The 16,574-nt window shown below is 37.6% G+C and overlaps 2 protein-coding genes and 1 long non-coding RNA gene across 4 annotated transcripts in view; 1 reads left to right on the forward strand and 2 right to left on the reverse strand.

The window, feature by feature from the left end:
* The window catches only part of LOC144662782 (fibroblast growth factor receptor 1-A-like), an 80,488-nt gene extending 69,079 nt beyond the window's left edge, over positions 1 to 11,409 (reverse strand). For both annotated transcript variants that reach the window (XM_078523699.1, XM_078523700.1), the window contains exon 1: positions 11,242 to 11,409. In XM_078523699.1, coding sequence (XP_078379825.1) covers positions 11,242 to 11,314 — 73 coding nt within the window. In that variant the 5' untranslated portion in view covers positions 11,315 to 11,409. The remainder of the gene's footprint in view (positions 1 to 11,241) is intronic.
* Positions 1 to 14,796, forward strand: part of LOC144662882 (uncharacterized) — an 84,310-nt gene extending 69,514 nt beyond the window's left edge. Inside the window, exon 2 of the long non-coding RNA XR_013572553.1 lies at positions 14,727 to 14,796. This is a non-coding gene — a long non-coding RNA (uncharacterized LOC144662882). The remainder of the gene's footprint in view (positions 1 to 14,726) is intronic.
* Positions 13,159 to 16,574, reverse strand: part of LOC144662783 (vascular endothelial growth factor receptor 1-like) — a 74,361-nt gene continuing 70,945 nt past the window's right edge. Inside the window, exons 20-21 of the mRNA XM_078523701.1 lie at positions 15,457 to 15,556; positions 13,159 to 15,299 (exon numbers count right to left, since the gene is read on the reverse strand). Coding sequence (XP_078379827.1) covers positions 15,231 to 15,299; positions 15,457 to 15,556 — 169 coding nt within the window. The 3' untranslated portion in view covers positions 13,159 to 15,230. The remainder of the gene's footprint in view (positions 15,300 to 15,456; positions 15,557 to 16,574) is intronic.

The following is a 16,574-nucleotide window of genomic DNA, read 5'->3' on the forward strand; positions in this document are numbered from 1 at the left end:
TTGTATTGTGACTTTTTTAGATATAAAACATGACTTTATTTGTTGACAACAAGCTACTTAAAATAAACTACATACATTATGCTACTTAGAACAGAAGAGGAGAATTACATTTCCTTTATCATGAATAATAAGTTAACAGTAAAAATTATTGTTTCCTTGAAATTCTGCCTCCATTGAGGAATTTAGTACACAATTTACATGTAAAAGCGAATGTAAATATACTGTTACCATTGTTCAAGAAAAGAGGGGGCAGGGGAGAGATTTGAGGGCAAAAACCCAGCAAGATCTGCTACCTGACCCGACAAATTACCGGAATACTTGTAATAATTTTGTGGAAGAAGTGCAAATTGACCTGTTTATCTTGTTGTGGTATTAGGCAAATGTAGAAGGAAAACTTGAATTCAGCTGAAATTTCACATAAACGCAAAGACCTTCTAAACTTTTAGAGAAGACAGCTGGGCTTGTTGATGTGCCGACAATGTTTCTATTAGCTACATCCCTGATAAAAGTTTTGGGGAGAATATGCAAGCCTTTTTGAAGATCATCAGACAGTGCTTTCAGCAGCACCTGTCAGAGAGTAACATAATAGTCTTAAGATACCTCATTTTGTAGGGAAATCATGAATTTGAGCCAGTGGCTCACCCCAAAACACTCACCAAAGCTCTGGCATGTGCCGGGTCTTATTGATAGCACTAATAATGTTTTCAGTAGGTTGAAAACAATTATGCTGATATACTCACTGTGAAAGGATTTTTTTTTGGTTCTGAACATATCCCTTCAACACAGTCCCTGGCCCAGCCAAAAATTGGAAAAATATTTCCCTATACATTGTATCTGTAGATCAGTGTTTTGAATAACTTTGGAATTATAAATATTAATGCCAATGATAATGAACAAAATTTTATCTGTCTTTTTTTTGCGTTTTTCAGGGTTAACACAAGTACCAGGATTTCCTCAGAGAGCTGCAGGCACAGGGAGAGATAAATGAACAATCAGATTATTATATTATCTCTTTATTGCATGTGTAATTTTAAAGTTAATGAAAAAAAGCCAGTTGTGGTACAATCATGTACATATTTCTTAAAGGATCTCTGATAGCACAACACAAAAATTATCCTTACATGTAATTCTCAGTGCTCACACTGTGAAGAACAGTTAAAATAAATGAGAAACACAGTTCATCAATCTCAAAATTCAGTAACATCGTATGTTGCAATACAGTAATTAACTGAAGAAGTATTTGTTGTTCCTAGGCAAATTTTGACTTAACCAAAACCAATTTAAGTCTTTAAATGATAGAACATTGAACACAGCTATAGATTGTATTACGTGTAAATAAGTGAAAGGAGAAAGGAACTCATATAAAGGGGAAAAGGTACTATGGTTTTGGGGGACCCTACATGTATTTGTCAGAATAACAGAATGTAACTATTTTGGCTTGCAGCTAGCTTTTACTCTGGTGTGCTAGCAGAAAGCTGTTATTTTTGGTACTGGGCAATAATTAACAATTATTCACCGAAGTGGAGATGAATATTGGTGGATATTTACCGAGCCGCGAAGCGGTAAGGTAAATATCCACCACATTCACCAACGCTGAGGTAAATAATTGTTTTAATATGTACCACACAAGTTGAATAATTAGCGGACTAAAACATCACTTTTGGTAAACAAAGCGACGCGCGAAGGCAGTTTGTTTCTCTTTAGCTACAATGAGGTGAAAAGTACTTTGCTAATCACCTCCGAGTTAACCAATCAGCGTGCGCGAAAAGCACTACATTGTATTCACTTGTGTGGTATATACTTATAATATTGTCACAGTTCTATAACATAGGGTGCCCATTTGGGGGGGGAAGCTGCATGTAAAACTTTCCAGTTGTATGCTATGTGTACAGCTGTAACATACCAGCCAGAACTAGAATAACACTTAATTTGTTCTATCTCCTCTTTGAGAGTTAAACCTCGGACGTACATGGGGGGGGGGGGAGTGGATGCCACCCCCCTCCAAACTTTTTTTTCAAAATTTTGAAACAAGGATTTAACGTATTTATTCGATTAAATACGCAGGCAAGGCCGGCTCTTATATGAGGGTGGCGTTTATTTCAAATTCAATTTTATTCTTGCTAACAATAGTATGGTAACTGAACATTTGAATTTTAAAAACAGAAAAATGTTTTTAGTGCTCCTCTGAAAAGGCATTAATCAAGGAAAATATTTATTTTGAGGCTTGGTTCGGTTTAGACTTGATTACTACTGCATCTGCTTTTTGACTCTATTATTGGAATAATCGTATCTATAACAAAATTCTCGATTTTGATTGGTTCTGTGCGCGCCTATTTGTCGCGTAAATGGTGTGCGATCACGTTGGTGTCCAATTACAGGTATCCAATTTGAACAACTTCAAATTGGATACCTGTAATTGGACACCTACGCCATTCGCGCGTCAATCACGCGCATATAACTGGGTTCTTTTTTTGCTGTTTTCCCACTGTTTGTACAACAAGTTGAATTTACCTTAGACTTTTTCACACTAAAAAAGATTCTCAATGGCTTTCTAACCTCGAATTTTGTTATTGATACGATTAATTAGTAATTGGACCTCGTGTCGTACAATTCAGAGAGTAATCGTGCTCGTAATTTCAAATCGTCCTCCCGTTGCGCGCTCGGCCGATTTTGAAATTACTCGCCCGATTACTCCCTGAATTGTACTCCACTCAGTCCAATTACTATTACTAAACACCACATCATGATGCAGCGTGTATTTGAGGGCGGCATTTATTAACATCTGTGCCCTTATCTGCAGCGTTTATTCGAGGGAGGCGTTTAATCGAATAAATGTGGTACTCTACAATGCTGAATTTTTCCTTAATAGGAGGAAAACTCTAAGGAGGGTCTCCGACCCCCCCCCCCACCCCTTGTACGATGGTGGGGGTATGAGTTTTCTTGTATACAAAACGTTCGAACCTTTAAGGGAAATCAAAAATGGTTCGAAATATCGGAGGTTTGAGTTAGCGAGGGTAAAATTATTTTAAAAAAAATGACCTGAAGGGGAATTCGAAAAAGGTTCGAGTTAGTGAGAGGTTGGAGTTTTTATAAGTTTCAGTTATCGAGATTCAACTGTCCTGGCATATCCAATCGAACAAAATCAAACTAAAAATCAATCGAACACCAATCGTTCGATTGGGTTCGGTTATCGAACAAAATCAAGCATCTATTTTGCTGTGAGTTCGATTTTCGAACCAATCGAACTCAATCGAATTCAATCCAACTCTATTTTGTTTGGAATCCGTCTCTTGATAAGTAAATCACGCAGGACTAATGAGAGGGACGGTGCACCGTCCCAGGGATCCATATTCGCAGTCGTCCGGTCGTCCGAGACGACTAAAACATCGTATGGACGACCAAATGATTACATAAACTCGTCCGCTGGACGACTTAAGTTTGACTTAATGAAAAAAAAAAAACAATTATTAAGTTTTCTTATGAGTTACTTGCGTTCTGACCACTTGTCAGCCATTCATAACTTTTCGAAAACAGAACATAATTTGCAACTTTCTGTCGCGATAAAATCATAATTTTGGCCGCCATCTTGGCTGATGCGGTATTTTCCATCAATGAAATCATTGCAGGCTCAATTTTCAAGCTCTCAACCGCTGATATTTTGTACTGCAGCTGCATCCGCGAAAACACGAGGCGATCGCATCAGCTGATGTTTTGATCAAAATTTGCCGTTATCTTGGTCTGGCGCCGCCAGCAAAGAAAAATAACCGGCATGCAATGCATGCTAAGGCGATGACTTTCCAGTATAGCAAGTCAGTAAGTTTGAATCAAGCCCAGTCGGAGGACTAAGAATAGACCTTTTGAGCTTTGTTTGTTTGTTGTCCCATTTCAGACCTATATGTGATGTTACCCTTGAAAATTTCTTCAATTTCTTTAAACAAATTCATGATATTCAGATAGATAAAAGGAAGTTCTTTAGGAAGCATCATGTAATTTGTAATAGGCAAAGTTTTACATACAAAGCTGAAAAGGTCTATTGTTGTGAGTGAAAATGTGAGCCCAAAAGATATCCAAGTAATTTTACACCGAAATTGATTATTGTTGATTGAAGTGTGATTTTTAAATTTTTTTTGTAGCAAATGAGTCAGTCTCAGTCTCAACTTAAAAGTTGAGACTGAGACTGACTCATTTGCTACAAAATAGAAAAAGGGGTTTGTCACAAAATTTTGTAATGCAAGCTTTTTCTAAGTCCAAAATATTGTTGTCATTTGGAGGTAATACACAACTACAGTACAAGTGGAGTCCAAGAAGTAAAGGTGATACAGTGGTGAGCCAGTGGTGACTTGAAGGGGCCTAACATGCAAAGCAATCGCAGAGCAATGTGTATTTCATTTTTTTTTATTTTGCTTAAATCACAAAACAATTTTGCAAATACATTACATGCATACAGTGTGATGCAATAAGTAAAAGTACTGACCTTCGTCAAACACAAACGCCTAGGATTAATTTCCATACCATTGGCGAGTCGATACACAGGCGATACATGTCAGAAGATTGTGTGACATTTTCGTGTGTAAGGGTCACAGAAGGCATCGTGTAAATTTAATAGTCTGCATCAAATTAACAGCACTTAATTTGAAGCAAATATTATCAGTGCATGTTCAAGCAAAACAAGGACTTCAGATAGTCCACCTTTTCAATCTTTTTGAAGGAACTGCAATCGATTGACCTTTTGGTACAGGCTTCTACGGAATTAAAAGTTACGAAACTAAACTTATCGTCGATGGTGTACAATAATTACGAATACTTCAGGACTGACGTACTGCATGACTCGTGCGAACTCAGATTTATCCGCTATCTGATAAAGTACGGCACTCACTACAGGCCTGAAACCTCTGTTCAACAGCTGATGCTATAGCAGAAGAAGTAACAGAAAATTCTTACTTGTACTCGCCACAACTCAAGATGGCGAGTCGTGTTGGAAAGAAGCAAATAAATAAGCTCAAATATTATCGATAAAAATGCACGCTCAATCAAACAAAGATTTTAGATAGCTCACCTTTTCAAATGCAATCTGATCAAGAAACTGCTATCGGTTGGCGCACTCAGTTACACTCAAAAAGTTACGACACTTCTAAACGGCCTTCTCCACTTCTCAAATTCAAGCTTGAGTCAGTTATCGCGTATTAAAAACTTAGGTACCGTAAGTGAGGTCAAATTTATCCGATGTATGGTCTTTCCTGACCCGAAATCTCAGTCCAACTGCTAGAAATTAAACGTGTTTTGCCGATGCTCTTTGCAGACTGCTGCGAAACACAATCAAACATGGCGGAACGAAAAATAAACAATGCTTCTAGTGCTTAGTTACCAATCCTCTCTGGTTCGATTAATTATTAACTAAGTAACCCTCACCCGAATCTTCCATCGTTCGCTGGCATATAGGCGACGTCATCGCCTAAAAAGCAATGTTAACACTTCAGAAAAACAAACCAAATATGAATAAGAAGAGCAAAAGCGTTCTTTTCTTCCGTGGTTGCAGTCGAAGAGGCCCTGGCTTTCATTTGTGCCTGCATCATACGCTTCCGCAACATCGCAAGCCGCTTGGGGGCGTGATGTTTTGTGAAATTTGTAAACCGGCAGCCAAGGTAGACAAGTAAAAAGTCTCATTAACAAATACTTGTGAATCAAACTTTATTAAAACAGATTCGTTGTCTTGAAGATTTCATGTATACACAGTGTTACATACATGTGATAATAACAAAAAAGTCAACTTTTGATTTACTTGTTGTACGGTCGCCATTCTTCACTTTTCAACGGGCAAGTAAAATTTTGCCAGGGCAAGTAGGTCATCTTGCATACTTGCCCGGCTGACGACTTGGAGAAAAAACGAATATGGATCCCTGCCGTCCAAATGTCCGCAATATAAACAAACAGGAGTTCAGTTATGTACGGTTAATTGAGTCGACTGTTCGGTAATTGAACGTTCGATTTTGTTCGATTGACTAAATTTTATTGTGAGTTCGAATATGTTCGATTACCGAACCCAATCGAACGATTGGTGTTCGATTGGGTTAGATTACCAAACGTTTGATTGGATACGCCGGGAATTGTACATCCTAGGGTTAAGTAGACTACGAGCAGTCCCTATTTTTTCGCAGAGTCCGTCGAGCTTGAAGCGAATTTTTTTTCGAAGAGTTCGTCGAGCTTATAGCGAAAAAAATTACGCGTGGGGGGAGGAGGCGGGGCAAGGCGAGAAGCGAAAAAAATAGGGACTACCCGCTAAGCCACAGTGTTTGAATTATGCGTTGCTCTCACAACGCAAAAATATGATTGGCTAACGCTTGGAAAGTTGACAGCAAGATGTCAATACGTTGTTAACACTTGCATGTCATATTGCGAAGCGATGGAAGCGGGAGCTTTTGAGCTCTCGAAATCGCTTCTTGAATCGTACTTTGTCGCTATAAAATTGCATCTCCGAAGAACATTTTTAATTCAGTGTATGAGCAGCAAGCCGCCAAAGTACGGAGCGAAAATAAGAGAGGAGAATTCAACCAAAAGTAGCTTTATTCCACAGAAATTCAAGGCTCGTAAACAAGACAACGGCTGTTTTGCGCGAGCTTCGTAATTACATGGTAATTACATGTACAAGCCGGGAATAAACAAATTTAAACAAACAGAAGCGCTTTAAACACTTACATTAAGCTGCCTTTACATTAAGTAGCCCATAGAGGTGAATCAGTGTTAAAAAATAAACATTGCTGGAACTGTATAAATCGCCAGAGATAAAACTTTGCAGACGATTCATCAAAAAAGCTTTGAGTTTGATGCGTACGTGACAAACCCAACCAAGTGCAGCGGTGTCAATTGACAGTACGTCAAAATGCGGAAATATTATTGGACACGGCAAATTAGATTTGAAATCGAAGACAAAAATCACTCGGCCGTGAAATGTCAAACGCTGTGGCTTTGCGGGTATTCCCTATTTTTTTTTTCGCTTCTCGCCTTGCCCCGCCTCCTCCCCCCGCGCGTAATTTTTTCGCTATAAGCTCGACGAACTCTTTGAAAAAAAAATTTCGCTTCAAGCTCGACGGACTCTGCGAAAAAATAGGGACTGCTCGTAGTCTAAGGGTTAAGAAAAGTTACTGCTAATTGATAATCCTTTTTTGATTGATCAATAATATTGTTTTTGCTCTTATTTGGTGCTGTTGTTCATGCTGAACAATGATGCATATAATATATAAAGACAAGAGAGGATAAGGGGACAGAGAGGTAGTCTCCTAGTCTAGGCCTTGGGATATGTCAAAGACAGAAAAGTTATATTTAGCCGCGTGCAAAACGGAAGTGTCTGTTTTTCTTGGCTTCCGCACACGCCATTCATGATCAAGGCGTGAGAAATGTCATTAACAATAGCGGAAACGTTTCATTGATGAGAGCGAGTTGTGAAATAAAATTTTAGCAGGAAATATTGGGAATAAGGGATAGATTCTACAATTTTTTCAAATCCAATGGCTCGCGAAGAATAAAGTCAAAACCATATATATTAAACCTGCATTAACAGGCAAAACAGATAACAGATAACAGACCCCAGTACGCCTAGAGATACTCTTACATTTTATTCATGCGGTGCCAGACCAAACGTGCGAACAGGGGAATAAATCAATAAAAAACCTCCGTTATTTCGAGCTCAAGCGACAAAACGCCCGATCGAATACGGCACAGCGTCTCTTTGAAACAAATCATGATATATCTTTATCGACATTCTCTGATGAATCAGACGAAACCGGAAAAACACAGATACCGGTATGTCATCTGTGATAAGATACATCACACCTTCAAGCAAAGTTAATTAAACAGCTGGGTTCGGCGTCACAAAATAAAATAAATTACACTTTCAAAGAAAGTTTTCGAGAAAGTCCTTCCAGGGCGAACATTTTGAGAGATTAAAATATATCTTGCAAAATGATATCAGCCAAATCAAACCGCACGGGCAAAATCATTTAGCAAATGAGAGAGGTGTTAATGTCTACAAACTGCAGGAAAGCATGCAGACTTGTGTGACCTCCAGTCTACAATTTTGGAGTGCCATAAACGTCTATTTGACCTAAAACGCTTCCCAATAATAATTATAGTATGCAGAAGGAGAAGGCCTTTTTTGAAAGCCTCCTATCCTATGTTGTCGCATTAAAAAGGCAAATCGCTTAAAGACACTCTTCTCAGAGCGATACTTATAAGACACAGCGGTTAAAAAATCAGGTCGCAAATAGTAATAATAAACAGTAGGAGTCCGTGTAGACAATCTCTTGGTGTAGGCCTGTCACGATTTTTATTAAGCATCTACAGAAGACGCTTACTTTGGAAAGCTTCCGATTCAATCTATCATTGACATTAACATCGTTGCCGAACTCTAAACGCCTGTAAAATGCCCACTAAAAATGACATGCTGAATGTTAATTAGCCAATAAAACAAATGTCACGCTGGCCCGATTTATTGACTTTACTAGAACCGGAACTACGCTTTTGTGGGCGTCCGCATATCTAAAAATAACTTTTCTGTCTTTGACATATCCCGGCCAACGCCCTCTAAGTCCCTCTCTGTCCCATTATCCTCTCTTGATAAAGATAATAACATGAATAACAAAATCGGTCTAAAAAAGTATACAAGGCAAATAACCGGGGAGCTCCGCTTTTAGGCTTGACTAAAGCTATATATTAGGAAATTAACGATACAGGTTATTAACGCGAATTTCAAAAATTCGCGTTAGTCATGTATGTTAACTTTTTTACTATAAGCATTTGATCAGAACTTTTCCTAAATTCGCGTTAATTTTATTACGCGTAAATTTTGTTCGCGTTGTTAAAATGCCTCGTTATATTCCTATAATAAGGTATTATTAAAAAAAAACACTTCTTAAGTGTCTGTTGACGGTTTCAAAGTGACCGCTGTCCGCATAGGCGAGGCGGGGGGCGAGGGGGACTGCAGCCCCCAGCGCCGAAATTTTTCGGGCAAAATGCTTGGAATTCGGGCAACAAGCCTAGAGAAAAAATAAAAAATAAGCTGACAAATATCAACATTACGTTGAAAACGAATTAAATCAACAGAAAAAGTATTGGAAATTAAGTTTGTGGTTCAAGAGTCTAACTGATTTTTCATTCACAAGTTTTCGTTCCCTCTCGCAAATTGCTATAATCACGTTCGATTTTTCTCGCAAATTCTGTATGACCCTTCAGTTTAATTCAGTTGCAATCATTTTAAATTGAGAAAGAAATTGGCGAGGGCGACCAGAATTTAGGATTCTCCATAGCTTGAGCGTTTGCGCGTGGTGTATCCAGTGCAAGACCTTGAAACAAAGCTGTTACAAATGCGATGAAGCTAGTGCTTTTGACGCAAATGTTAAGTCTATAGGGCTAGCTCAAAACTTCCAACGAAATGTTTTAACCCATTTACCCCTGACGCGCTTTTACATAACTTTTAAGTCGAAGTGAAAAACAATGTAAATTTGCTCTCCATAATACGTTAAGTTTTACTGAACTCAGGAGTGGATAAATAAAATATTTCCGAAGAAAAAGGATACGGTGCATTGACATCTTCGGGCAACACCACGAAATTAATTAAATAACTATCGTTTCCTTGAAGCAAGCAGGCAAGTTTAGCTTTGTACACAACTATTTCAATGCACGTTTCGTTGTCCATTTTATATGCCTCTTTATTCGGCTTTCTATAAATGTCATTTTGTTTTCGGGCAATTAGGTCTCCGCCCCCCTAGGTCCGAAGGTGCCCGTACGCCTATGGCTGACCGTTTTAGCAAGGCTCCCATCTTTTATGAAGCTAAGTTACAGTCAAATGACTCAAAAACGGCAGGGACCATCACCACCTGTCCGCCTTGTGAAGGTGTCCGTCTTTAAGGGAGAGTTGACTGTCTGCATCTCGATAAAATCTGTTTTATGTTCGAAGGATTTAAATACTTGAATACCTGTATTATGGCATAGTTCATTTTTCGCGTTCTAGCCATTATTTTATCGCGTATCTAGATCTGTGCATATTTTTTCTCAACATTTAAAAAAATAGGACACGTTTAACCATGATGTTATAATTATACCCCGTTCCAGTTCAACTGCTTTTGGCACAGAACGTCAAGGTCGAAAAATTTGCGCAGTCACGATGCGAAAATAAATTTTACAATTTGATTGCTGTTCAATGTCCGCAAGGCTGTAACGCACGGAAATTTACAGATTTACAGGAATATTACAAGAGTGGAAGTAAACTGTAGCTGACACACTGAGACATGAAGGTTTTTGTTTGTATCTAATTATAAGTATTGATGGCAGACCGCTTTGTAAAAAGAAAGCTAAGTACTTTAGTTTATTTGTTTTCCATGTCAGAATCACGCGATGAACCGTATTAACCGTCTATGGTCCATTACATTTCACAGGATTATGACTAGTTTTGGTCTGAAGTAGTCAAAATAACCAAACAAATTAGTCTTGAGTCACGGCTTTTGCTGTTTTTGTTAACTATTTAGGACGAAGCCTGTTGTAAATTAAAAGGGTCTATCTACCTATACTGTCCTTCTTTGTAATTCTCTCTTCCGCTCCAGCTGAAATCGCTCCGGTATGTACAGCAGTGAAGCAGGAGGAAAAACGACCAAAATCGTTTACTCGATCGAACTGTTTAAGGCTATATGATATATTTTACGGTGAGTTATGGTAAGCTTAATGCGCTTCACAATGCTTCAAAATTATGGTCATGAGGTGAGACCGGAACGCAGCTGCCCGAGAGCAACAAGCCAGCTTTCCCTTAAAATTGCAGCCAGTTTTGTTTAACGATGACTCACACAAATTGTGGTGCTCGAGGCATCGCATGAAGTGCCAGTAACTAAGCCGAGTATCTTCTTCACTGAGCTGTGTTCAACAGCTACAAACACACTTCATGAATCGTTTCTCCTTTGAGACGCGTACGCAATTGTTTTTTTTTCCTTTTGATGAAGTACATCGACAGTATATTTGGTTCTATGAGGCACTAACCTATTTTAAATTCATAACTTTGTCTGCATATTGAATTTGAACATGACCTTGAAACAATTATTTGGAACAAGTCATTGAAACGTATTGATGCCACTATTTACAGTCATTGGTAATAATTATGACTTTTTTATACTTAAAACCTGTAAATCATTCTTAATAAGTTGATCTAAGTAACATAATCTGGTAGCAAATGCAGCAGTAATGAACTGAAATGAAACGTACCTGTTTGCGGAAGTATCTGAAACAACATCAAATATAAGAAGGATGACGAAAGAATGTTTTCTGCCACCGTCATGTTAACCCGACGGAAACTTTCAATATGCGTTAAAAGTTGTTCTTACAGTCACAAGGAATTATGGCGGCTTGTTTGCTGCCGCAAGCTTAAAGTTACTCGACGCCGCCATGTTTATTATTTCTGGTAGAATAATTAATCAGCGCGTCAGATCATATCCGTAACCTTACGTCACGCAAGATAACGTGAGTCACTTCACAGACCGAGCGTTTTTTTAGAACTCCTACGTTTTTAAGCGATGACGTGCACTGATGACGTCATCGCTTTAATGCAGGCACCCGATCGACCGGATCCGTTTAGCGCAATTGAACAGAAATCAAGTTTAACTTAATAACAAGAAATCGCCGCGTAGAACACAAAAGCAAAATACTCCCGTGCAGTTAGAATGGAACACTACAATGTATAAACGAAAGAGACTAAATTTTATATGATGGGGTTTATTAGATTTAGTAGACAGAAATTTTTTAATTCTTAGAAGATACAGGGCCGCTGTGAGCAAGAGACCGTTTGACCTTTCTCGCAGCTTAAAAGCTAGCTCCCACGTATCGTATGTCGTTTATCGCAAGTCACGCTATAATATAACGTAATCTTTGTTGAGTCAACATAGGGAAATCTAAAAAAAATATAAAATAAAATATTGCTGTTGTTCAATTGAGCAACTGTGATCTACGAAGAAAATGTATTTTTAACTTTGCATCCTTGAGCTGTAAATTCATAACTACTGTACTTATTTGAATTCCATCAGATCCTAACTATGCTATTTATACAATCACTAACATTGCTTCTTAGGTTTAAAAAATGTAAGCTGCAGTTGGATAACAGTCTTAATCACGAACAAGGCGTCAGCTACTTTTATTTACGTTAAGTTTTTGACAAATTTCCTCAGAAAATTATGTAAGACCCCTTGTGAAACGTCATCGCTTCTGCATGTATTACATGCCGTTTATTATTAAAAGCGATCTAAGACAGGTTTCTTAGCCCAATCAAACGGGGAAATTTACCTCAATCTTGTTGTTTTTCTGGTGATTTTGATAAGGAATATTCGTTCCGCCTGTTAAATTTAGAATTTCCGAAAATTTTGCCCTCTATATCATAAACCAGTTATCGCATGTTTCTTCGTAAAAATAAGGATTAATATCACTTGTATTTTCAAAAGATACATTATTACAATACGTAAATTACAAAACTACAAAATACTCTTTAATTGTAGTGGCCTAGAATGGTACAATTAATTACTTTGACTAGGTTTCAATGGAAGTTTGTATTGCTTTGGCGACCAGCGGAATGCAATGGTGCTATATAGATTAGCCGTACAAAATTTGGGTAAACGTTGATTACAAGTTTTTAAAAGTTGATTTGACAACAAATTTCCTAAATAAAAATTTTTACGTGGGATATTAAAATACTAGCAACTTCGCTTACGTTTATTCCGGATAACGTTATTTTTAAGAAGCTTTCTAGCCAAATTTATGCTTAATCCCATTACTAAAACTGCTTTCCTAAATCGCTTAAACAGCAGTATTTAAAATACATAAATTACAAAAATACAATAAACCACTCTTTAAGCGTAGTGCTAAATCATGTTTTAGGGGAACTAGCTTCTACAGTGAACGGCTTCAGCAATCAACCATCCGCTTCTTCTTCAACTCGTTTTTATTCTAATCGTTGTCTTCTGGTTACTACAATTTACTCTCACAGTTCTCTACAATTCTGAGCGATAATTCTTGCACGCGCGTTTTTACAGAGACCAGCTTAGCTGTCAATCACTCATCCAAAATGTCAAAATTACTGATTAAATCCTATGTCATGACATGCGCAAAACACGCCAGGAGAAGGTGACAGGACGGGAAGGTCTTCTTTCCAAAACATGAAAAGGTGCGAATTTTGATTCGGTTTTCTGAAATTTCAACTAACGTGCACACCATAACTGGTCCAAATAAAACCACGCGAGCAAAGTAAAATTTACAAAGAATGATTTTACAGAACGAGATTAACTTAAAGTTACAAGGTTGTACTGAAAAATCCAAACTAAACAGATTACTAATGTAAACAGACCAACAACTCTAAGGTAGATTTCGGAGAAGAAAGGGCGTTCCTTGAATTAACATCCGTACCGCCCATATCCATATATTAATAATAAGTTGTTTACGAGTTTTAGGACCAACTAAAGGTGTTACCAGGAGTACCTGGTGTACAAATAAATTCCAAGTCGTATTGTACTATTATACAATATTCAAGATAAAAGAACAATCACTTGTGTAAATATCAATGTACAATCTTTTGAAACCGAAGATAATAAAAAGATAAGTCATTAAGTTTGTTATGGTTTGTTATGGTTTGGTATGGTTTCGCTTCGGAAAACAGGCGTATTTTGGAATAAGAAAACAGAACTAACAGTCGAAACAACTTAAGAAATCTTTTAATACGATACCAGAAATTATTGTATTGAATAAACAACCTGTGAAAAGTAACCTAACGTGTTATCGATACGTCAGTGAAAGGATATGATTGGTCAATCCGTAGAACAAGTTAATTGCTTTTCCAATGCGAAACCAAACGCTCCCTGATCAAAGTAAAATTCTAAAGATACCGACAACGTTACTACACTATTTTTAAAACTGAATTTACATAAATATTTATTGATCACGTTCCATATTATTTTCGCGCGTTTTGCACTTGTATTACCAAAGTTCCGATTTTTGTTCTTTAACAGTAGTAGCCGAGAATGGTACAATTAATTCCTTTGACTAGGTTTCGATGAAGGTTTGTAATTACTTTGACGACCAACGGAATACAATGGTTCTTTACAAATTAACCGTGCAAACGTTTGGTAAAAGGTGATTAAATGCGTAGGCGAATTACAGTTGTTCGTCCATTAAACGATATTCCATTACCATTTTATACAAATTCATTAACCTTTTCCATTAAATCACTTAAAATCGATAGCATACACAATAGACATAAAATACCGTAAATTTCCGATAGTAACGGGTCATGATCAGTAACGGCCACCGAAAAGAAGTGACCCTCCATATAATCTCAAACGTGACCTGGCCTGCTATTTAAGGAACAAGGAAATAACCAGTGCAAACTAGTTGTACTCAAACTAATCTTATCTTTTTACTGGTTGACCCTTATTCCAGAGGGCAATATAGTACACTGATGTTCTGATGTAATAAATTCTCTGCATCGAGATTTTTTTTACCTCTACATATATTAAAAACTTTTTTTATTAATGTAGAGCAGCCTACACGTGTCCTTAGTACCCGAAAGTAGCGACTCCTCGAAAGTTGCGTTCCTCCAAAAGCAGCGATTGAAAATTGAATTGTCGTTACTTTAAGAACTTTACGGTATCCAGCTTACAATTCAATATAATTAGAGTCGAATTTTTTTTTTTTTTTTTTTTGCAGGGTAGGACCGCTTCTCCAGAGTAAAAAGAGACTTAAACAATCAACATGCCTCTACTCTTACCTTGATTATTTAAATATATATATATATATATATTTGGTAAAACCAAGGTGAAATGCTGGTTTTTGATTCGTGAACCTGTCCATGTTTGTAGGGCTTTTGAGTGGGCATGTTATCAAACAGTACATTGGGGAGAAGATGGGGGGAGTTGCCTTTCTTAATTACCTTATATTTCTGCAGTGCTGCTGCTCTTGTTGTTGCTGTTGAAAACCCTGTTACTGTACTAATCAATCGCCACACAGTGCTTTGCGGTCATCGGGCGTAACATTTGAGCTAGTGGAGACTGAGTTTTTGGCAAAAAAAGGTTGTTGTTATTTTTTCTTGGTTGTTGATATGCGGCACGGAGAGGGGCTTATAAATCGGTATAGTAGGGATGAATTAATGGGTTATAGCTGTCTAGCTGTCTACATAACAATAATGTATTGATCACAAAGTCGGCGGAGTTAAGCAGTCAATCAGCTGTGAGATCTTCAACATTGGCGTACAAGCTGTTGTCATACTGCTTGAGGTTGACGTACGTCTGTAACAGAAAGGAAATAATTAGTAAGCTGACATTTACAAGAGAACCTGCCACTTACGGCTAACTGGCTTGAAATCAGTAGTAGAACTAAAATATACCCAAATCGAAACTGACGCTCAAATGCGTAGAACTGAACACAAATTGCTTAGCTTATTACCCTGTTGTTTCTCTCCATGTCCTTCATCGTATCTTTTAGTTTGGCAAAAGATGGTCGATCATTTGGATTTTCTTCCCAACACTTGAGCATGATCTGGTATCTAAGGTACAAAAATCATTAGCACAAAGGAAAGGAAAAGACGACTTATTTTTATAACTATAAATATGAAATCAGTAAAAAAGACTTCATCAACATTAATGGGACATTATATTGATTATGGAAAAGAGGCGCTAAAGAATGGCTAAAACAACCGAGAAAAGGAAGAACTGCATCGCAGAAAAAAGGTTAAATCGTATTTAGTGTATCTGTATACTAAAATCGATATCAATCGACATTAACCTTGAATTTAAAGAAAATGGAAAGAACGAAGCAACTTGCTTTTTTTCTTCCTTTTTATCGGTAGAAAAAAAAACTCAATAACTATTTTAGAAAAAAAACTCAACAACTATTAAAATAGTTATTGAATTTTTTCTAACTCCACTAAGAATGTAAAAACAACGTGCAAAACGAGTAAACCTCAAATAAAGTAAAGTAGTCTCCGCGCGCAACGTCTGAAAAATCTCATTTTAAAGTCTAGTTTTCGGACAAAAGAAGCGACGGTTAACGAATCTCTCATAAGACATTTCAGTGTATAGTTTTACATCTGTGCTCCAGGGTTGTATCTTTGACTCACCCGCCTCGCTTGCCAAAAATCACAAGTAAAGCTCTCAAATATATACATCGCTACAACACATCCAAACCGCCGTTGATACCTTCGAAAGTACCATCCAAACCGCCGTTGATACCTTCGTAACCAGAGCAGCTGAGGACAAGTTCCAGCTCAATGAGGCAAAGTGCAAGGAACTTCGAATAACTTTTAGTACAGCAAACTGAACAATTCCTTTGACCCCATTGTAATTAATGGTAGTGAAATCGAATGCGTTCCTAAGGCTAAGATTCTAGGTATGCACATTACATGTAACCTTAAATGGAATTGTCATATCGAAGAAATCGGAAAGAAATCTAGGAAACGGATGTATTGTCTGTCACAGCTCAAACGCTCTGGTCTCGGCACACAGGAGCTAATTCAATTTTATCGAACTTGTATTCGTCCTCTGACTGAACACGCTTGCCCAGTA

This window comes from Oculina patagonica, chromosome 8 (assembly GCF_052425735.1).
Source record: "Oculina patagonica isolate OP01 chromosome 8, crgOcupat, whole genome shotgun sequence".
Classification (NCBI taxonomy): domain Eukaryota; kingdom Metazoa; phylum Cnidaria; class Anthozoa; order Scleractinia; family Oculinidae; genus Oculina; species Oculina patagonica.